At 43.6% G+C, this 23,998-nt stretch overlaps 1 protein-coding gene across 15 annotated transcripts in view; it reads right to left on the bottom strand.

Moving 5' to 3' along the window:
* Nucleotides 1–17,952, bottom strand: part of LOC118234757 (receptor-type tyrosine-protein phosphatase mu-like) — a 179,887-nt gene extending 161,935 nt beyond the window's left edge. For 9 of the 15 annotated variants that reach the window (XM_035431566.1, XM_035431565.1, XM_035431564.1 and 6 more), the window contains exon 1: nucleotides 17,449–17,951. In XM_035431566.1, coding sequence (XP_035287457.1) covers nucleotides 17,449–17,521 — 73 coding nt within the window. In that variant the 5' untranslated portion in view covers nucleotides 17,522–17,951. Of the gene's footprint in view, nucleotides 1–17,448 lie in introns of all 15 variants that reach the window. The other 6 variants (XM_035431556.1, XM_035431567.1, XM_035431555.1 and 3 more) reach the window with 1 other exon arrangement.
* Nucleotides 17,953–23,998: the final 6,046 nt, after the last annotated feature.

Genomic DNA, 23,998 nt, shown 5'->3' on the forward strand with positions numbered 1-23,998 from the left:
GCGGGTTCTGCAGAGCGCGCGGGTTCCACACAGAGCTTGCGGGTTCCACACAGAGCTCACGGGTTCCACAAGTGCCCCCTGGGTTCCTCGGCCAACAGAAAATCAACTTCAACCGCTACCCAGGCTCCTGCCAGCTGACACACACACCACAACGCCCCCTACAGCCACCACAATGCCATTGACCGAGGAGGGCCAGAGGAAGACAACTGGCTATAAACAGCCCTACTGTGAAAGGTCTCTAAGCCAGCTCATAACTGATATAGGCTAATTCAATCAAATTTAACCCGGTATGATGCTTTTCATAAGCTGTATTCTTACACTGAGTGCTTCACAGCATGCATCCGAGAGAAACACTGCAGGTTATAATATAATACACAATAAGACTGTATAAAACAAATACCAATGGGGCATTTGTTAATAGGGTTAATGAGAACCTCCGTGGTGTACTTCACTGCTATTTTAAAAAACATATTAAAGCTTACAGTAACCACAGGCAGCCATCATGAGCTAGTCATTATGGTCGCTGCTTGACTTACAATACAGTAAAGACTGTTTAAATAGTGCAGGTAGTTCTGTATCACCTGTAATGGCTGGTAAAATAGTTCTAAAAAAGGAAAGCTAGAAGGCTGTATATATATTGTCTGTGGCTACTTTACTGGCCCACATTCTAGTGTCTCTAGTGTTAAAACATCCTGTCTGGTCTACATGTCATGCTGTCACTCAAGCCATGATGTCACACAGTAGAGGTAAATACTAGTGCTCCTAGGTGTACATTACATCACTGTCATACTGTACTGAGATGTGATTGTGTGCCATTGGATTCACATTATTGACTTGAGCACATTCACTGCTGACTACAACTATAGAAGAAGAATTTGGTGTGAAATTGTGATCTTTTATCTGGGATGCACAATTTTGTTTTCCATTTAATTGGTGGCCCTTATCTTCTTCCCCTATTTCATGAATTCCCGATTTCCTCATTCTAAAGCCGGCCGCCATTTTCCCTCCCTCGGTGAATGGATCCATAAAGAGACCGCTCCGGCCTACATGTTCATTATTCCCCTTCTGTTAATGATGGAGGAGATTGTTATTCTGAACACAAAACTGATGAGCATTAGGGACCATTACGTCCGCGGATTCAGGGCCGCGGGACGCTTCCTCCGCCGCCAGACCCCGGCGCCGCTTTCTGTTCTGCGTGTGACCATAATGACACGGCTCACGGTACGGACGGGGTCCTGACCCCGAGGCCGCGCGTCCGCGCAACCGCGGCCGACGCCGCGCCGAAATCTTTATAATAAAAGCCCTGTCTAACGAGCGGCGGGGAGCGGGTCACCGGGTCTCCCGCTCACGCACGCCTCAGGAGTCACGCACGCGCGCCTTTTACAAATGAGCGGTAACAAGCTGTAATGGCCCCGGCTGCACCCCTCTGCTCGCAGAGGGCACCGCCAAATGAAGGCTTTCTAACGCTGCCAGAAAAACAAGCTGAACTCGCGCGTTCTCAACAGCCTTCCACTTTCCACATGTCCAGCCAAAACCAACAGCCGGATAAACGTTTAGAAAATTACCATATATATATATATAGCTGAATATTAGAGTGGAATAAATACGGAGGCATGGAAGATATAGGGAAATTATATTAGCCACAAGTGAGGCATCATAGTGCAACCACTGATTAAACATGAAGCCAGAACATTTAAATTGCAAGTCTGAACTGAAATAACAATCAAGAGTTTTCTAGAAAACTTTAGCTTAATGTCCAACTCCACACACACTTCAGCCATTAAACTGTAGCTGCAAGGTGAACTGCTGATCGTTTTTCAGACGACAGCCAAGACATCCGTTTAAAAAAACAGAACAAATGCAAACACTGTTTCAAAAAGGGAAATCACACTTCTAAATCTGAGATAAACGATGCCCCCGCCTGGCATTACCTTATCAAGCCCCAACACCCAGCCCCCAGGCAGTCTCCTGCTCCTGCTCCTGGCACATGGTGCCACTCCAGCACAGGCCAGAGGGAGACAGAATGAAGGAATGGAGCCTCGTAGGAATGGAGCTTCGCCCATCATAGTCACCACCCTCCAGGGGGACCCCACATTAACACACGTCATGAATGGTGACAATCAAAGTGGATCTGGACTATTAATGATCAGTTATGAGGATCCGGGTGGATTGCAGGCCACTATGACCTTGTAAACCCCTGAGGTAACATCCAAATTCCTTGAGCCCCCCAGAATATGCAAGACGAACTTGAATGAGGGTCTGGGTGTTGTTTTACGAATGCTTATGTCAGAATTGGTTTTTCCAGATATGGCAGCACTAGCCTCTAGCATCTTCGGAAGACTTCAAACAGTCATGCAAATACAGTTCCTGATGGCAATATTACCACTCTGCTTTACATTAGACAATGTGCGATACACTCCTGCAAAATGGTGTCTGGAAAAGGTTCACTGCAGCCTACTGTCCAACCTGAAATGATTGGGTGCCCTTATAATGCAACCCATAGAAACGATTAGCCAATACCCATATACCACACAAAATAGGAGCTTCATCTCACTAGCTCAAGATTTAGCAAAGAAGGAGAAGCCGCTTTTTGGAAAGACAACCATAAAATATGTGTGTGTTTATGAGAGAGGGGTTTAAATCCCTTAAAAACTGCTCTAAGTTTAACTGCCACAGAGCGCGATGCATATAAATAACCGAGTGGTGGCACACCGGTTTTTAGCTAAGCCCACCCAGGACAAAGAGGCTTGTGTGCTTGAAGATAAAGACAGTGCTCTGTTGATGTTCTAGTGGAGAGAAATGCAGAGTATAGGCTATGGCAGAGTAAACACTCTTTATGAGATTAGTGGTTCCTGGATCGTTTGCTCCTGTGTCAGGACTCACAAACGCACGTGCACATAAGCAGGTCTATGTGTGGGGGAGATAATTATATTTTTCACACCATTCAGCAAATTCAACCTTTCAGGAACTTCCTGTGTCCTTTTAAATGCAGATAAATTTGCAACAGAATTCTATAAAGGCTTCAACTACGCTGTGAAGGAGTGGACCATGTGACATATTGCAAAGGTTATCTGACCGAACACGTGCTTTATCACCTGCATGTTCAACCATAAATAACTGTAACAAGACGCAAAAATAATCAATGGCTTAACCAACAGTGAAATATGAAACACCGGAACCAATCAGGCATTCAGAAGCTTCCGTTGTTATTTATTATCATCTATTTGTTTACAACACAAGTGTTATCGGGTGAAACATACACATCTAGCATTGTGCCTGTTTATGCAGTTATACAGCTTCCCGCTAACTGAAGCAGTTTAGGTTTAGTTCCTAGGCAGCAGTGACACAGTCAGGCTTCAAAGCTTCAGAAGCCTAATCACCATTACAATCAGCTTCTGCTTCTCTACACACAGTGCATGAAAAGCAATTACCACTAAATAATTATAATAATTAAATCATCATTACCACGTAATACTACTGAAAGCAATTAATAAATATGACCAGAAATTATTAAATATTACTGAAAACAGGTTAGACAGAAAGTAATTTCAGCTGTGGATCCAGCAAAAAAAAGGCAATTATTTTTGAAGTCTTTGGTTCGGAAAGAGACTGTCAGTTTAGGCCGAAGACAGGATGCAGGTTTAAAGGTATGCGGTAGTTACTCTCTTGAAAGAGGTGGTGTAGGCACCCGTATGTTGACAAGTCAATGAACAAAGGTCCCTGAGAGAAAAGGGGAGTTCAGGTTCAGGTTTAGATGATGACCTTCCTAGTTATTCCTGTACAGGCTCTGGGAAATAACTCCTACTGAGAATGCAAACTCCTGTTGAGAATGAATCAGATGCAACGATAACACTGATGTTGCTGAAATCAAAACTCAAGAGGGTTTTGACAATTCTAAATAAATAAATAAATCCGTCTCTGCAAAAGTCAACAATAAAAAAAGAGCATTAAAACAAATCAGCCAGGAATTTATTACCCAGAAGAGTACTGGAAAACCTGACAACCACTACAACCCTAATCCATCCCATTTTATTTGTTACTTTTAAACACAACTCACAACAGGAGGCCCATCTGGACTTACAAGCTCTATCGCTTGAACATGTTCCAGGGTTTTGATGAAGGAGGGCTAGAAATTGACAACCATTTTTTATTTGGGAATTAAAAAGAAAAAAACTGCTATGTGTCTGACCTAGTTCTAGGTAGATGTACCAAACTTATTTCCTAAGTTATTGGGAGAAAAAAGCACTACGGTATCACCTTACTTTTTAAACAAATTAAAAACTCCAGCTATGTCACCTTCCACCCCCTTGGTCTGAAAAAAACCTATTGTATATTCTATTGTAGATTCTCAGAGACCGGTGAAGCTATTCTTCACCAGACAAGAAGAACTAAGGGAAGGGACTCGGATATAGAAAAAGACTGGATACATTACATTACATTACATTACATTACATTACAGGCATTTAGCAGACGCTCTTATCCAGAGCGACTTACACAACTTTTACATAGCATTTTTACATTGTATCCATTTATATCCATTTATACAGCTGGATATATACTGAAGCAATTTCGGTTAAGTACCTTGCTCAAGGGTACAACGGCAGTGTCCTTACCCGGGAATCGAACCTGCGACCTTTCCGTTACAAGCCCAGTTCCTTACCCACTGTGCTATACTGCCGCCCGCAGTATAGCACAGTGGGTAAGCAAAAGATGGATTACAGAAGAATGCTACGGCTAACTCTGGATGAGAGACTTTCAGGCAAGGTTTCAGGCTTTCAAAGGCCATCAAGGGTTTCTAATTCAAAATGTTGCCATTCCATGTGCATATCTAATTGGAGCTTGAAATGAATCTCAGTAAAGTACTTTAAAATCAGACCTCGGGAACGGTTAAGTGAACACATCGAGGGCTAATTTATCAATTCTTCATATGGCTAATCATACAGCCTTAAAGTAGGCTGGATTTCCAAAAAAAAAAAAAAAAAAAAAAGCAACTATAGAGAATGTACACCCTACAACTGATTTTCACAACTTAGCTGGGGCATAGCTGGGTATGAAGGAGCATCTGCATCCTGGCATACGGCGGCCTCCCATACGATTAATCCCGCGGTCCGTGCCTGGCTGCCCGCGGACAGCCACCGGCACCGCGATCAGCCTTCCAGCCGTCTGACGCGCCCTCTCCTTCAGCGGCTAAAGAGGCCGTAAACCCGCCTGCTGCTCCAGTCTTCCCTCAGAGCCCACATTAGCGGCGGGAAACCACGGCTCCCGCTAAGCAAAGCCGCCGGAGTCGGCGGACTGTTTACGCTTGAAAAGAACGGTGAAAGAATGTGACAACAGCCAAACCGCTTCAATTTAATCCTTCTCCCGCGGCACCGAGAGTTATAGGTAAACATGCCCCTTCATTACCCACTTAACTGTATCTCTATGGCAGCATTCGAACAATGGAGCCGGCCTCGTATTAAAAGGCGCAAAACCTTTCTCAAGGATTTTGACGCAATTCCTCCGCAAAGTGAAAAGAAAGAAACAGGAAAGCTTGTTAACGGGCCGCGGTTCAAGTCAGCTGGCCGGGCCGGTGACAATAAATTCAATATTCCTCCCTGAAAACCGCTGAAAACCGAACCTTAGGAAATATGGTGCGTGCGACGCATGTGAAAAGCCTCTTTTTGGACCATTGCTAAACAGATCGGAGAGAGCGAGTGAGAGAGAGAGATTGGGGTGGGGGGGGGGGGGGGGGGTGTGGAAGGAGAATGATGAATGGGTCTGGAGAGTAGATAATGACCTGGGTTTATGCAGTTTATTTGAAGCTGTCGCGAGGCGTCTGCAGCAGCTCTGAAGTAAACAGAGTCTTACCCCAGGCAGAATGCGTTAATAAACAGAATGAGGAGGCGGAGGCAGCATCGGGGCGCATTGTGATTCACATCCTCTCCAGGTTCCTCACACACCTGCCGGTGTCAGGCCACAGGCTCCTGGACTCCGCACACACGCGCACAATCAGTCCCTCACTCCACCGCGGGCAGGGGGGGGCAGTGCGGGGGGGGGGGGGGTGGCGTGCCCTGCGGTGGGCAAGCGGGGGCGGGACTGCAACCAAGCTCCAGCGCTGGCAGAGCGGAGCCGGGGGCCGCCTCCTGGGCCCATGCATACCGACACAGCGCCCCCGGAACGGCCCCCGGACCGGCCCGGAGGCGCTGAAACCCCGCCACACCGCCTGCCTCTGCAGCCCAGACTCAGTCTGCTGCTCACGCCGGAAGCGGTTCACCTTCTCTAGCCCCGCTCCCTTCCGTCTCAGGCGAATGCAAATGCTGTTCTTTGAAGCGCAGCCACAGAACGCACCTATTCAGGTGTATTTATAGAGCAATGAGCTTCTCAGACGTGCTGATTAAGAGTTAAACTGAAGGGCTGTGCCGAAGGAGGTGAAGGCAGGATAAGGACTATGCCAGTCTGGGGTCAGCACACTGGGAGTCTAGAATAGAGCGCGTGAATACCACAGCAGGGGGACATGTATGGGACTTATAACTGTGGCTGTGAATCTCAGACAGGGCATAATAACTGGCTGTTATAACCTCCCGATACACTGGAGATCAGTTCAGTGCAGTAGTCGTCCCCTGCCAGATCCCCCTGCACTTTTCCTCCAAGAAGAAGCACTCTGACTCAAATGTAACCTCAGAGGTGTGACCACTGAATACCACCAGTTCTGACTATACTTCTCAGCTAGGCTCAGATCAGGTCCTCTCAGTCCACCCCAGGCCCTTCTCAAAGAGATAATCGCTCCTTAGGCTGCTTGTAAAGGAGGATGAAATGAAGGGAAGGTGGTTGGTTGGACATGGCTGAATGCTAAAGCCACTGACTAGGTCCCTCCGTCACACGTGCAACTAAACACTTACCCTGGGGTTCACTTTTAAATTATCCCAGACATTTCACGGAAAATGTCAAATGCATTTCACGCTCAACTTGCTATGCAGTACACGATATTCAATTAATTCATAACCATAAAGTACAGTCATTGTGCTGAGAATCATCCCAACTCTCAAAGTGTGCAAGTTAGTAAATACACATAACTGGAGGCTTTGTCTTTCAGAACAAAGGTTCACATGAACCTCTTGTAAAAAGCCTTGTATGTGTTTATATATAAAGCACAAACTACAGTCACCTTTCAAACCATTGGTACAAGTCACCTTCCATTACATAAAACCTTACTTCTTCTCTGATACAGAGAGACTTGCAATCTTTTTACATCCAACCCATTTACACAGCTGGATATTTACCAAAGCAATTCAGGTTCAGTACCTTGCACGAGGGTACAACAGCAATGCCCCTCATATGAATCGAAGCTACAACCTTGGAGTTTGAAGCCCAGTTCCCTAACCATTACGCTACACTGCTAGCCTATACTCGTCTCCCTATATCCCTTTTCTCCCTATGTTCTGTAACTTCCCTCATTTTTTTTTTTTTTTCACAGAATAGTCCTTGGTACCATTCAAAAGGTTGCCAGTTCACTCAATAGATTATCCAAGCGTGGCTCAACCTACGTATCCATCCTTATATCCTGCTGCTGAAACAATGCTGCTATTCAGAAACCCTGTCTTTGTTTGAGAGGGATTCTAAAAACAAAGGCCTATTTTATTCCCGCTGAAAACGTTATGGTACATAAATAAATTAGAATAAATATTTCAACGCTCTCTTAAAAAAAGGAGAATGGATGCCGTCACACCGTCGGGTTTTGGTCAATGGTGTGCTCGACTGAAGGGGGATGCAGTTCTGCGGGGGGGGGGGGGGCACACACGCTGCTTTCTGTGAAGGTCTGAATGAAAGCTTTATCAAGAGGGAAACTTCTTTTTTGGAAATATAAATCAGTCACGGGGAAAAGCGCAGCACTCTCCCCTCCTGTCCAGCCCGTAAACAAATTCATCCTCTAGCGGCCCGACTGATCCCGTTTCAAACGTACTCTGTGAGCGTGGCGAATACTGCGCAGCCCGCCGGGGACTGTTCAGACGCTCCCGCCTCACCCGGGCCGTGTTTTCTCCCTTGTAAACGCCTGGCGCGCACAAACCCCTCTCATCAATCAGTGGGTCATGAAAGAGTGGGGGCTGAGAGAACACCCCAGCCTTGGGGCGCTCCATAAATACTTGGAAGAGAGAAAGCACCCTGCAGACACAGCCGTTCAAATAAAAACCCACACACATGCACAGACAAACATGCACACACATGCGCGCACACACACACACTCGCGTACATACACATACGCGCGCGCACACACACACACATACACACACAAACTCAAGTACAACCTCTAAATAAGAGATAAGTTCAGTTATTCAGTTCAAGTATCACAGTGCATTAAAATATAATGCATTACAAAATATAGCTAGTCATACTTTTATAATTCACTTCAGTTTGTTTTTATTAAAGATGGACAAACATTTGTACTAGCCATCTCCTTAATTCAGAAAATCTTCACCCTTCACATCAACGTTCGCCTACAGTGGACGCCAACGCTCAGTTTCTAGAACGCCTCTCCTGCCGAAACACGCGCCCTATTGTTATTAAGGCATCAGATTTGTATAGCTTATTACGATGTTTGTTCCTCCAGAAAACCCCACGCAACGTGCTATCAACGCGTTCTCCGTTAACAGCTCTCTCCTCAAATCAGGAGCCCAAAACTCGGGCGCCCTGTAATATCAGCAACATGTGGCTGTGTCTGATTACAGGCTGTGTGCAGTGAGCCTTCAGAGCTCTGTCATTTTTTTTTCTTCAGCCGGGTTGTTCTTCTCCGTTTGCGAGCCCGGTCTTAATGTGAGCCTTGTGGCCGGTCTGCCGGTCTGTGTGTCCGCGTGTCTGCGAGTCCGCGTGGCCACACCGGTGTGCTGGATCGCAGCCAAGCCGGTTACGCGCCGCCGAGATAAAATCATTTGACGCGGGAAGGAGAGGACCGCGCGCTCGGTCGGATAATCTCTTCAAGCATCCAGTGGCTCCTGCTTGACAACAGACGGCCGCCTCCACGCTGGGCCCCTTCTCCTCACGAAAACCTAACGCACCTTCGAATACGCAATCCAAAAATGTATAATTATATGTAATTATAAATTCTGTCAAATGTACTCTACTACACTGTGCGCACAAAATTGTATAAGGGAGAGAGGCAATAAAGGACACATATTGCAATTAAGTAAATGTAATCTATTAGCCCATTCAGTACACTTGAATAGTATTCTAAATCTCACACATGTTATGTGTTTATGGAAGGGGCTGAGAAAGTGTTAAGTGTCGTTTAAAGTGTTGCCACAGTGAAGAGCGTTCTTAGCAACATTCGCTTTTCAGGCCTCCTCTCATTGTTCTTGGGCTTTTTTTTTAATTAGCGCTCAACTCCAAGACCTTTTCCAGGCAATTTCAATACACGCACAGAAATTATCTGTGGTGGGAGGAGGGGGATGGAGGGGGGGGGGGTGTTGTTCTCCATTGCAGTGGTGATGTTGACTGAGAGCAGCAGAAGCAGAGAGGCTTGATTTAAACACCGCTGCACATCCATGTTCCTGTCTCCCCGCTGATTAAAATGCTCCTCGCAGGCATGCTTAATGCAGAGGTTATTCAAAGCGCCTCGGGCCACTGTACGCCAGTGAATAAAACACAATGACTTCCCCCGCTTCTCATACCCACAGAAAATGACCGCCCCGACGCCTGAATCCCTTTTCAGGAGTTTATGGAGGCTGAGCCTAACCTCTCCTTCACTCGCGGCATCGCGGTAACCCTGGGACCCCGCAAGCGCTGACAAGCTGACGGGACCTCCCACTGCTGAGGAGTAATGTTAAAGCTTCCCTCTGAGGTAGGCTTCGCCTTTATTCAGCCTCGGGGGCCTTACAACAGTACCCCTAAAAGAGGCAAATAGAGCCTGAGACTGGGGCCCTATGGCAGTACAGCACAGGTGAACCGCACTCTGGCACAGTCTAACACAGTGGCACACAGCAGCACTGGCACTGTGCCACAGTGGTTAGGGGCCTGGGTTTATAATCGGGTTGCAGGGTCCATCACGGAGTGCGGCACTCTCACCATGTCTGTAATCCTGCAGCTTTTCTGAAACACCCAGATACGCAATCTTACGCGTTAAATAACTATTTTCTGTGAGGCTTTGAAAGCTGCCTTGGATTAAAGCTCCTGCCAAACAAAAGAAAGAAAACACCTGCATACAACAAAAGCTTTTCCCTGCGATTATTATTTAAAACAGGCAACACATTTCACATACCAACAAGGCCTGCTTTGTGCATGCGGTGTCCAATCAAACACTTTTCCTGGGTTTCTTTTTAACATTAAACAACCCTAGGTGTCTTGCTATCAGTAGTCTTACAGGAAATGAATGGTGGATAAGTACTAACTGAAGGACGAGTGCGTAAAACATTGCTTACTTGACAGCATTTGTTTGTTTAGTTCGTTCGGAAAGCTTCCTGTTAATCTTCCTGTTTTTTCCTCCTCCTTCATGGTGGCGAGAGGAAATATTTCCCTTCTGAAAAAGCGCAGTTGTTGTCAACCCAACGCGGTCATAAAAGCTGCCCATGTGTGCGCCTGAACCCTAACGAGGGCTTTGTGATGTGGGGAAAAACAGGAAGGAAAAGGTGAGGCCCCTGCATGCCAAGCATCTGCTGATGGAGCAGGTCTGAGTCTCCAACAGAGTGGGTCATACTGTAGAACCACATCGCCGTACGGTTTACAGACCCGCGTGGGTTACAGAACCATATCCCTCCGCACAGGTCACAGAACCATATCCCTCCGCACAGGTCACAGAACCGTTTCACCCGTGCAGGTTACAGAACTGATTCACCCATGCAGTTTATAGAACCACATCATCCACGTGGGTTACAGAACCACATCCCCCCACACGGGTTACAGAATCATATCACCTGCATGGGTTACAGAACCACATTCCCCAACACGGGTTACAGAACCACATCCCCCAACACGGGTTACAGAACCACATCCCCCCACACGGGTTACAGAACCACATCCCCCCACACGGGTTACAGAATCATATCACCTGCATGGGTTACAGAACCACATCCCCCCACACAGGTTACAGAATCATATCACCTGCATGGGTTACAGAACCACATCCCCCCACACAGGTTACAGAATCATATCACCTGCATGGGTTACAGAACCACATCCCCCAACACGGGTTACAGAACCACATCCCCCCACACGGGTTACAGAACCATATCTCCCCACACGGGTTACAGAATCATATCACCTGCATGGGTTGCAGAGCCACATCTAAGGACCGCACACAGCATCACCCACCAGCACCGCGCCCTGCCAGGTCCTCAATAAGACAACTAATTAGGATCCATTCAAAGTGCTCGTGGCAATAAATACCGACAGCACGAGAAAAATATGCGCTCGGAATAATTACAACATGGCAATAAATACATAAATAAATAAATAAATAAATTAACAATATGGTAATCTGTGCCTTCATGCCTTCTGGACAAAATAAATGCCTCCTCCCTTTAATGTGGACACGTATAAATAACAGGGATTAACAGCAGGGATGTGAGCACGGTGAACGCGAAAATGTCACCACAACATTACTCCTTACGTGCGGAACACCCCTCGGACCCGGTCACAGCCGGCCAACGGCTCTGACCTCGCATAGAAATGTGGCGTCCATTTTAGTTTTCAGTATGTCGGTCTCCTTTCGTAGGGGGCAGCTCACACTAATGCTTTTACATTAGAAAGTGTGAGTGTGTGTGTGTGTGTGTGTGTGTGTGTGTGCGTGTGTATAAACACGGTCGCATTCACAAGCAGGGCAAGTGGACAAAGGGAACGGATGCAAATGAATGTGACTGAAATGGGCCCTAATGCATTAATGACGGCGGGATGAGCGGTAATGGCAAGGCTGTGTGGGGATGCAGGGTGACAGTAATGGAGAGATTTGCCTGTGGGCGTACGCATCGTTTGGGGGGGGGGGGGGGGGTGCAGTAGTGGTAGTTTTTTAGGGGGGGTGGGAGGGGGGGCGATGTCAGCACCTGGATCCGTAGAAAACGAACAGTTAGGCCAGAGGAATTACAGTCACCCTCAAACCTCCCTCAGTTCAGAGAGTGAGAAAAGATTTTTCTTTCCAGAGCACAAGGCCACTACCCTGCTGGACTTAAATCAGAGCAGCGGCAGATGGGGGGCTGGATGATTTCTCTACCACAGCCCACCCCAGCCTCCCACACACCCACACACACACACACACAACCTGCCCCCATCCCTCTCGTATCATTACAAACCATGGAGACCCTTGGAGCTTTAATTAGCCATATTTTCCGGCATGCCTGGACTCCAGCAGTCACCTGAAGTGAATGCAAACTTTCGTAAACACAATCAACCGCATAACATGTTTTTTGCTTCTTTTTTTTTTGATAGGGTCACACGGGAAATTGCTCGACCATAGCTACCTCTTGCTCTTCATCAGAGGTCCCCATGCTGGGTTGGGCGATTCATTACCTTTTATCCTCGTCTCCTTACTCCGGGAAGGTCTGTGTGTAATTAGTGCATGCTCCACCTGTTTGCCTAGTATCTCTGACGGAGGTGCTAATGTTGACTCACAAATAAACTAAGTGTTACCTTTTCCTTCATTAACAGTTTGGTCAATTTAGTGATTGCTGAACGCACCAAACTGTGGTTTTGACAAAACCTGAAGAAACTCCTAAATTGAATTGTCTAAGTTAAGGATGGGTTTTTCTGATTGAATCAGGGCCAGAGCTGTAGGCAGTCTGAATCTCTTGGGAAAGGGCCAGAAATTTATCTTGCAGAGAACACGGTCGGCCTGAGAAAGAATTCTTCACCAAGACTTCGACGAAACATCGACAACATGTTAAATTCAAGCCGAGGTTACTGAAATCTGCACTAAATTTCCCAGACACACACATGCAAAATGTGCCCCTGCAGACGCGAAACAAGCACAGCGTCCCAAAGGGCTGGAAAAAGTCCAGCAGGAGACAAATTCACTTTGCATTTTTATGAAACACCGAACTCAGACAGGCAGCAAAAAGCAATAACATAGATGATAAATCAATGTTTTCCACTGCACACTACATGGTATTATCTCACAAAATGTGTGAAAGGCAGCAGCAAATTTAGATATCGTCCTGCTTTCAGCCCCGAATTGTCATCCATCACCCCAGAGGTTCTCCTTGTTGAGGCACAACTCGTTGTTAAATTGCACAGATATATAATTTCATTCTCCATTGACTCAGACAAAAACAAGCTGCCTTGGAATGGGCCTATCTGAGAACTGTCTTAGCAGCTTTCTCGATTAGACAAAGTACTGATGGCATTTGCTGGGTGAAGCAAATTTCACCCACAAAGTTTGTCTGATGAGCTGTTTAACTCAATCGAAAGTTTGGATTGTTTTACTTCCTACAATGGCTCATAACTGAGGGCTTGAGTCCAGGGAGTAACAGACCTGGAGAATGTACTATAACGATACAATGCAGTATTTCCCTGTGAGACAGAGAGCACGTTTACTTTCCATGGGAAAATGTTTTGCTGCCCTAAAATAAGGGATGTTTAGCTTTCAATAGAAAATGCAGGAAGGGGGCTAATGCATAGGAAGATGGGACAGGATGCACTCCACATAACTCCTCATCTTCCAGGCCATGAGACCTGGGTCAGAAAAGCAGAGAATCTTACCACCTTCAAGCGCAGACTGAAGACTCATCTCTTCAGGCTGCACCTCTCCCCACCCTTCCCTAGCCTATAGTTTAGCTCACTGTACCTAGTTAGGATAATATGATTACGTTAGTGTATTTGGCAGGATTGTTGTTTTTGTCTGATTAGGCAAAAGTGCTAGTTTGTACTTGGTAGGATTCTTGTTTGCTGAACAGCTTACTCTACAGGGTTGGAGTCCTGATCGATGTGGTCACTTCTGGCACTACGATCCTTACTTCACTCTTGTGTTTCTTTTGCACCTCTACATCGTGAACCAATGCACTTGTTGTACGTCGCTCTGGATAAGAGCGTCTGCTAAATGCCTGTAATGTAATGTAATGAGACAAAGCATCCCAAAGGAACATGTAGATACATTACTCAGGTGCTATATATTGATCATCATGGATGTGCATGCCAAAACTGGAAAAAAAAAAAAAAAAAACTCTTCAGCGTGCTTATTGAACAGTAAAACGTACCGTAGCGCTAATTCAACTGCAACAGAGTTTAAAGAGAGCCTCACAGTGACCACATGTACTCTTATCAGGGTAAAAAATCGACTCTGTCAGAAAGAGTTAACACACAAAGATGGTAAAAGATAATGCTAATTAATGGTCAATGCTGATCTGTTACTGATTTGCTAGTGTTTCACCAGTGTCACATGATTACTAATAAGAATCCAGGAAGTCAACACCAACACAAAACCCAGCACTCAAACCCAAAGAGTTATAGCACACAAAAAAAAAATCAGTCCAGGTCCCACTGGCGATTTTAAGAGATCCAACCACAGCCAAACCCATTGCTCGCTTGTGGCATGGAATTCCTCTTTGGCATGACAGATTTGATTTTCCAACCTGTATCACACTTCTCAACCGAATCCCATCCAGGAATCTGCTTCACTTTCACACGTAACCTTGGAAACTTGATACGCATTAATCAGCCCGAGAGCACAGCTAAAACCAGTAACATAGTCTGTCTTACATTTACAATTACAATGGCCACACGCCTGAAATAGCATATAGCCTAACTATTAACTACAATGCATTACAACGAAAGCCTCCTACATTCAAAAAAGGGATTATAACATATATTTATTTTTGCAATGGGGCAATAAGAAAGTGTTTCTCATGTGTGTTCCATTCATAATTGTCACAAAATGTGGCTCCCACATGCATTCATAACTCATACGCTGGTTCACATCCTTTTATATGCCTTGGTTAGGTGTTAAACCGCTCTGCACAGAACATTATTTGCATCCTTGTTTGTGTTTTATGATATTTTATCACTTGAGGACGCAGTAAAAAGTTATTTCTTGTGTCACAAAACCTAAACTCTCTATATCCTGTGAAATTGTGTGCCGTAAATAAATATGAGTGTACGATGCTGCCACCATCAGGGGTAGGGCGTAATATCCTCACAGAAGCGACAGCAGGCCAAAGCTGTGCCGCTCGCAGATGTTCTACAATGGATAAATAGTGTGTGGGAATAATGATACCGTGGCTGGCATTTATTGTTTGTCACAGTGTCTAATGGAACAATGCGTTCAGATTCTTACAGCTGGAATACATGAGATGAGAAAACAACTAATTTATATCACTGTTTGCTTATGTGCCAACTGCAGGCAAACACAGATGCAGAAGAAAAACACTTTTCGTGAACACACCCTATCACACGCTTTCACATACCCTGCAGTAGATGTGTGTTCACATACACTGTGCATGTACGCAGCCCGCAAGCAGGTAGTGTGAATGAGCAAGTGAATGATTGAGTGTGTGTGTGTGTGTGTGTGTGTGTAAATGTTTATATGTGTGTTAAAACTTTTAAAGTTATTTTTGCAAACAATTGTGGTCATTTAAATGGTAATGCTACATTAACTGTATCTCCAGACAGCAACAGAAAAGCCGCAGGCAGAACATTTACTATGTATGCGACTATTGATTTGCATACAGATAATGCACCTCTACACATAGAAATCCATTGTCCCGACAGCCAAAAATGACCCCTTTTAAGTATTGAATCAAACGGTTTTAAGTCGCCCCAGGCAATATGGGGCTAAGAACAACAACATAATTCCTGAACTGTGGATTCTAATGTGAATGCCAATATACCTGTGGTCCACGCGACATAAACAGACCATGGAACTGTGGATCGTGATTGTGTGTCGAATCAATACCCTCGCGCCCACCTGGTGATATGAAGTTGCAAATCGCGAGGAATGTAAAATATTTTAGATTCTGTACAAAAACTTAGCTCGTTTGAGTTAACAGTAATCACCGCGGGGGGACGGGGACGTGCAGATGAACGTTCTATATGTTCATTAGTTTTTACACATTTATTTGCTTGTAAATGTCATATTGTGCTGCCCAAACAAATCAAACGTGTAACCTGTTCAAGAGACGTGTTTTAATAAGCAACGTCAATAGCATGATTATAACATGCAAGATATCGTTTCAGTTTTATAATCAGCAAAAGAGCAATACAATAACATATACCTGAAAAACGTGTAAAATAATCGGTTGTATGACACCCTTCTCATATTTAGGCTTTCAACAAGAAGCGCAATAAATGTTGATTCCAAACATTGCTGATCAATCGCTCAGCATAAGAAGCTCCTAATGTGAAGAAATGTTAAATATAAAAAATTGACTACTCTATATTTTAACTGGCATGCATTGTGAGTTAAAGTGTGTTGTTTGTCGGTCTTTTTCAGGACAACCGAAGCCATAAAAAACAGGATGATTTAAAAATTAACATTTATTTGCTTTGCAAAATATCCATGCAAAGTTACCACCGCCTGCAAAAAGGAACTTGTTTCTTTAGTTCATGAACTAAATTTACTGCTAACTGACCCAGTATTGACATTAAATCTGGCTTTAACCTATAGCTACGTCCAGCGTCCATAGAATCGTTTTGCAAAGAAGCATAATTCGACTTGTTACTCTGTCAAAATAAAGTTGGACGCAAATAATATGAATGACAAAAAAGTGAACTTAAATCATCATCGTTTTACGGGTAATTGCGTAGACAGAAGTATTCCAAAGAGCTGCGGTAACGGCTCGGTTTGATATTTGATAACGGCTCGGCGCAATTACGCAGGGCGTTTTGAACAATGCATGCCCTGTCAACTTGAGCTCACACAACGCCAGCCCTAAGGTACTGTTATTAATTACTGGGATATGTACACCAGCGAGTCCGTAACTCCGTATGCTTTCGGTCTCCAAACATAAAACCGTTTGCAGAATCGCTAGCAATTGGGAAACAGAAGACAAAATGGAAAACGTTAGGGCAGCGTTCAAATGTTCTTAGCTACCGCATTGTCAAATTAATCCGTTTAATCGCCACAAACTTTGCGTTTGGAGTAAAAGTACAATTACAATAACTAGGTCGTCAAACGGATTCTACAATGGAGTAAATACCATAGATTTACGCTGTTGCGTTGAACAAGTATAGATCCCGGACAAGCTGAGCAAAATAAAAAGTTTAAGGGATGGTGGGGTACGTACTCCAACTCGCCAAGCAATGCAACACTCGGACAGCTTATTAGTAATACTGGATGTTTTAAAACAAGAACCTAACAACGATGAGTTAATTGGAAAACAAAACTTGAATAAGTCACTCAGACACAGAGTTCGTTGATAAAACGGATACACGGTGGACGCAAAAAAAACTTAAACAAATCCCGTCCGGGCGATTTAGAAATCGTTCAATAGAACCCCGCAGCATTCGGGCAGATGGCCATTTTTAGCATGCTTTCGGCAGTTCTGAATAAAGTCTTACCTTTAAATACTTGTCCTCTTACTGAGATCAACAAACTGACCGCAGCAAAGAAACAAGTTATGACCCTATCCATTGCGGGGGTGTCGTGCACGGTTACCCCCAGCTCCCGGGGTAGGACAGACAACTCTTCCTCGGTGACAACTGAAAATAATCCTGTTTTGTGTACAGTTACGTGCCAGGTACTTGAAACCCTTTCTCGCTGTCCTCCCCTTGGTTGTGAATCTTTGTAGCGGATCCGCTCCGGTTTACAGGCTGCCAGGAGAGCTCTGACGTCACTCAACGTTGAGGAGCGCTGGGGAGTCGAAGCGCTCTTGGTTATAGGGGCTATTTAAGCGCTGGCGTTTCGGCATCGGCATTCACGGCCGACTTAGGTGTTGGTCGATATTTCTCACCTCCTGCTTTGTCTACATCTTGTTTAGTTTTCGGTGTTTTTGGTGTAGTGGAACTTCATTCTTTTAGCGTAATGGCTGTGAGAACAGCCCATAGACGATAGCACATTGCATGCGATTAGCCAATACCTTATGGACAGCCAGTTTTTAAAGCAGGGGTTTATGAAGTTGAGGCATTAACATCAGTAAAGTCGAGATGCATAAAGAATTGTTACACGTGAAGGTACTTGTGGAATTTTCATCCCGTTTTGCCGACACTACATACAGCTGGTTTAGTCAAATAGCAGAAATAGCCTGTTTTAATATGTAGCCTAATACCTTGCGCGTGTTGTGTTTCGAAACGGTAAGTCATGTAGGTAGCCACAAGAGGATTCAGCGGAAGTAAACCTGTGTCAAAGGTGTGATCCTTTGGCGGTATTTGCGGCCAAAAATGTTGTTGACACGAAGCGTCCTAAACCACAAACCAAGAAAGTTCGATTTACGTCAAGCCTACAAAATCCGCGAAATCATAAACGCATCAAATTCGCACGTAGCCTACCACCCCAGTCCTTCTGATCCAGTTAGCAGACGTTTGAACTTTGTGTTGTGCTTTACTTGTAACCCAGATTTCTTTGGATCGTGTTTCAATGCTTAATTTGTTTGCCGTGCGGTTATAGCCCACTTTACTGTTTGCTTGCGGTCGATTGGGAAAATTCACACCCACCACTAATTTCATTTGAAATAGATCCAGACACTATTACAAATAAGATTCATTTCAGTCCACATTGATCGGTGAAGCCAAAATAAGATTGTTGTGACCCAGTAGTGTGCGTATTATGACTTTATGACGTTTAGCCAAATGCATGTGGTGGTTGTGTGGTGTCTTGTTGAAAGTGGGATGGCAGGTACAGTAACTTGACAACCAAGTATAAACGTATCCTTTCTGGAGTGCAATTTTTCATCAGCTCTTTAAAACATTCATTTAAATGATGTCTTCCGCGAGGCAATTCTTGCTATTTGAACCTTTGATGTGACATAAAAAGTTAGAATGATCACATTCGCTTCTGTTGGTGAGATAAAAAAACACAGGACTAACACAGGGCCAAGTTTAATGGAATAATTTAGGAAACATTGGGCAGGATTGCTTTGGAATAATACTATTTTTTTATTTGTGTGAGCTAAGAGCCAACATTGTTTGTTGTAACTTGGCCTCATTTTGATATCAGTACCTTGACATTGATTTAGCAAGTTTTAATTACTGATTTATAGACTCTGCTTTGTGCCGGCTGTTTGAGTAACATTTTTTGTACGTTTAAAACATGTTTTAGTTTAGATAATACAACACTATATATTAGTATAATATGACAATATTACTTGTTTCAGCAGAAACAATAGGATTATATGAGGGGTTGCCTATTGTGATGTGTGCTATATTGTATTAGAATATACATATATATATATAAGAATATATATACATACATATATATATATGTGTGTGTGTGTGTGTGTGTGTGTGTGTGTGTATATGTATGTATGTATTATTGTAGCCATCATATCACAGTTGTTTTGTGCAACAAAACACACTGCTCTTATTCCATTAAAGCCTGCAAAGGCAGTACAAATTTGCATCTATCCAATGGCTTTTGAATAATAGAGTATGTAAGCCTACGTGATTTGGTATTGCATGTAAAGAGCATTTAAAATTAAATCATCACTCTCACGGATGCTTTTGTGTTTCGGTATGTCAACATATTTTAAAGCACTTTAATGTGTTAGAGGTATTTTGACTATTTATTTTATGTTATTTTGAGAGTTAGTTTTCCAGTTACTGTGCAGAGTTTATCACTTTATGTGTATGGATTGCTGTGTGGGAGCAGGCAGGTGGCGGTTCAGCCTGAGATTCCCCTGCTCTCTTTCTCTCTCATGCAGGGCAGCCACATTGGTGGTCAAAACCCTGGCCTGAGCACAGGAGACACTCACTGGCTGTTTTATTTGCTGGTTTATGCGCGTGAGTGTGTGCATGTGTGTGTGCGTGTGCGCATGCTTGCATGTTTGTGCGTGCGAGTGGGTGTGAGTGTATGTGTGTTTGCATGCATGTATGTGTGCAAACAAATGTTTGCATGTGGGTGGGTGCCAGTGTGTGTGTGAGCCTGCATGCATGCAAATGTGTATGCACATGTTTATGTGCATGCGCGTGCGTGCGTATATGTTTGTGTGCATGAGTGTGTGTGCATGCATGTATGTGTGCAAATGCAGGTTTGCACAATGGTGGTTGCGTGTGTGAATGCATGTGTGTGAATGTATGTTTGCATGTGCATGCATATTTGTGTGTGTCTGTGTGTATGCATGCAAATGTTTGCATGTGGGTGGCTGCGAGTGTGTGTTTGTCTGCATTTATGCGTGCCAATGTGTGTGTGCGCATGTGTTCGAGTGTGTGTATCTGCATGCATGTGTGCACATTTGTCCATGTCTTCAGGGATCAGGGGCATAATTTATCGCCATTTAATCCTGACCACATATGTTCTAATGCCAGCTGGCCAATCAGGTCTTTCCAAGGTTACTGAACTGAAATCCACAGCTGTATTAGCACTTCATTGTTAGCACAGAGTGCATTTCTTGCACAGCAAACGACTAGTCTATCATATAAGGGTTGCTTACTGATTCTGTGCATGTCAAAAGGTGCTCACATTCTCTAGGCTTCAAAAGATGCAAATTGGGCTGCCTTCCTTAGCAGCAGTCGCAATATCATTTTAGTCCCCATTCAGCAATTAAAACTGCATGCATTATTGCGTTCAAAGATGCTAATGTGCAAATAGCAATAACAAATAAAATCTGATTCATATTTGAGCCCGTCTCAAAGGATATCAGATCCACGCATGTTTGGAAAATCTAGTTCTCACATCTTAAGGAAGTGATCATCAGACATATGTAGATGAGATGAGAAGTTAATTGTTTTGTCTTGTGATATTGTAAAAACAAGAAGACAATATTAGACTTGGATTGTTCATTTGCCTTAGGAATTGCCTTAGTTATTTTATCAACTTGGAAAGACAGTCATTGCAATTTACACCATCAGTGCCAGGATTTCCCCACTGGTTCCTTTGTTGAGATTGAGATCAATTCAAGCAGTAATATCAATCTAGGGAATAACATGTATTTCACAGAGGTAGGAGTTGGGTAACATAGTGTTGGGGAAAGGACCTGTTAGCAACAAGTTGTGGTTTCCAAACTCAGGTGGGACAGTGTTCTTGTACTCTTTTAGCAAGGTGCTTAACTCCTATACTTACATGAGACCTGTGGAATAATGCATCCCCTTTTGAACTAGGACACCCAGTAAACACATGAATATTTCAGAAAACCTATAGTACATGCATTTTTAAGAAACTGAAATCAAGTGATGGCCAATTCCCTTGGAGTTTGCTATTAGTAAGTGAATGAGGTTCAGTTAATTTTATGGATATGGTGAATATCAAAGCAAATAAAACCAACACATGAAATGAACATTTCTAAAATAACATGCCAGACCATGGAATATTTCCTAAAATCCACTGGATGATCTTATTACCATACTGTTGGTGCTTTGGACCTTGTACAACTGGTTGAGTGCAGTGTACTTTGACATTTACTTTGGAAATGAGGTACTCAGTGTGAAAAAAACTAAAATAACATAAAACCGAAAAGAGAAAGACTGGACCCTTCTACATGGGGCCTGACAGATAACGGGGTGGTGGTCAGAACATGCCTGTAGCATTGCATATAGGGGTTGCTCATTTGCTTTTGATTTTTCAAAACCAGACAATGTAACAGATGGAAATAGCAGCAGTTAAAATGATCAATAATTTGCCCTTTGGGTTCCTCCCTTTTGGTAGAGAATTGTGGGAAATGCACGAGAAGCATATCTGCCATTCCTGTGTGTTGAAATTGTTTTGACCTTTTTCATTAGCGTTTATGTCGCTCTCACTGTCTAAGAGGGGGCAAGTTCCACCAAGAGGATAAATCACAACATGATTAGCAGATCTCTTCTCCCAGTGACAGAAGAACCCCGCTCTCAGCACGGCTCAGCTGCAGCCATTTTCTTGGAAGAATGTTGTAGTGCTGTCAGGTATGATTACACTATCCCGTTTTCAGTGTGCAATGATTGTAATGTGAAGTGGACACAAATGGAGCAGGCAATATGTAGATCAGTAGTTCTCAAACTTTCTGTACCGTGGACAACTGGGATGGGTCCTTCTGTTCATTCAGACAAAGCCTTGCCGTTTCAAGCAACAGACCTGTGTGCAACATACTGTATTATGAAATAAATCGTCAAGTAATTGTAATTTTGCTTACTGACCACCAGGGGGATTCCTGCAGAACCATCCGTGCATGCTTGTATGCAAATGCCATAGTATCATTTATACAGTTTTTTTTTTTTTTTTTTTTTTTTTGGTACATATTTAGCCGTTTAACAGACACTCTTATTCAGAGCTACTTGTGCAGCTTAGGTTCTCTTACATACAATCCTTTAAGCAATTCAGGTGAAGTACCTTGTTCAGGGGTACAACAACAGTAGGAATCAAGCCTACAACGTAGGTGTCACAAGCCCCTGGAGAACTATGTGTTGTAACTAGCTGCTTAATGTACTTTCAGATTAATGTTTAAAAACAGTATAGGTGGTTATAAAATGTTAAACATGTCAAAAATGTACTATAAATTCCTACAGGCCTGTCATTTACTGATTTATGTTGGAAACAGCTGCTCATGTGCATTGAGAAGGCATTTTCACAGGAGAATACTGCCAGTTCTACATAGCATGGTTGTCAGATTCTGTCAATACAGAGATATTTTAATTATCAAGCCAATTATAAATGGAAACATCTCCATCTCTTTTTTTATTGCGAGCATACTATATGAATAGTATCCTTTCAGTGAATGGTCTTGCATTGTAAACTGGATTTTTTTTTTCCAGATTTAATTATATTGTTGCACACTCAAAGCCAGTGCAAGTCATTATAGCTAAGAAACAAAAAATTTGTAACATTTTTAGTGATCACTGTCACAGCACACCACAAATTAAAAAAAATACTTCTGAGTCTGGATCAGCAGACAAGGGAACTTGGATCATTTACACATTCTGTTGTTTCCCTGCATAAACCCCTTGCAGTCCATTCATTAAGGGTTAGCATCTTTGTTCCCATGTCAGATGTGTTTGTGGAAGTGCCTGTCCAATATGCCAAGACTGTTATGCAATATCATAGTGGCAGAGCTGCAGCCAATGAACCAATGTTGTGGCTGTGAATCTTATGTTCACCTACCCCAGTCATGGTCCAAGTTGTGAGCAGTGCTTCTGTATTGACTAGCTGCACAGAGAACAGTGGATCTGTGCAGCCCTCACAATATTAAAGGGTGCCATCTGTCTGGTAACCTGTGCCTTAACAGTGAAGTGTTCCATTACACATTACGCACAACAGGGGCGAACAAGCCTGGTCATGAAGTGCCACAGATGTTTATGTGTTTTTTTTCCTCCATCTCAACCCCAAGCTACATAGCTGTATTAATTTATAGGCTTTAGGAATGCACGTGATCATGCACTGAAACTACACAGCATTTCATATTCAGGATCAGACTCTTTTTAAGTAAGTATACTACTGAGCGTTCAAAAAAAAAACCATGAACATTCTGGGCACTCTGAGGCCATGATTCCATGCTCTTGAAATAATTCACAGTTGAGTGCCCAAGGTTCTCTTATGCACAAGACACAAACGATCAGCAAGCGAGCAAATAAAATTGAAATACGTTTGTAAAACCTATACTAAAAAGTAGGAAATGGATTAACACTATGCCAGTGCTCTGCGTTGTTCTTCTTGAATTATACAGGCACTTAGGAAAACTTTTTTTTTTTAAATCTATTTCAAGCTTACTTTCAGTCCATGGAATGTCATAACAGGTCTGAACACATCTAAAAGTGAGGATGAAATCAGAGCATACCGGATGCATTAACACAATTTCCTTTAAATTAATTGAATGTTATGGATTACTATCTGGCTGGAAATTGCAGCGAGTTTCATGTTTTGCATCTGGCAAAAACCGCACTTTACCTAGACTTCTACCTGGCGTAAGCTAAGAATGGACACGCATGAAAAGTAAACAAGGATGTGATCATAATCTACATTTTAAAGCCATTTTTAAATCCAAGCCACAAA

Source organism: Anguilla anguilla, chromosome 8 (assembly GCF_013347855.1).
Source record: "Anguilla anguilla isolate fAngAng1 chromosome 8, fAngAng1.pri, whole genome shotgun sequence".
NCBI classification, from domain to species: domain Eukaryota; kingdom Metazoa; phylum Chordata; class Actinopteri; order Anguilliformes; family Anguillidae; genus Anguilla; species Anguilla anguilla.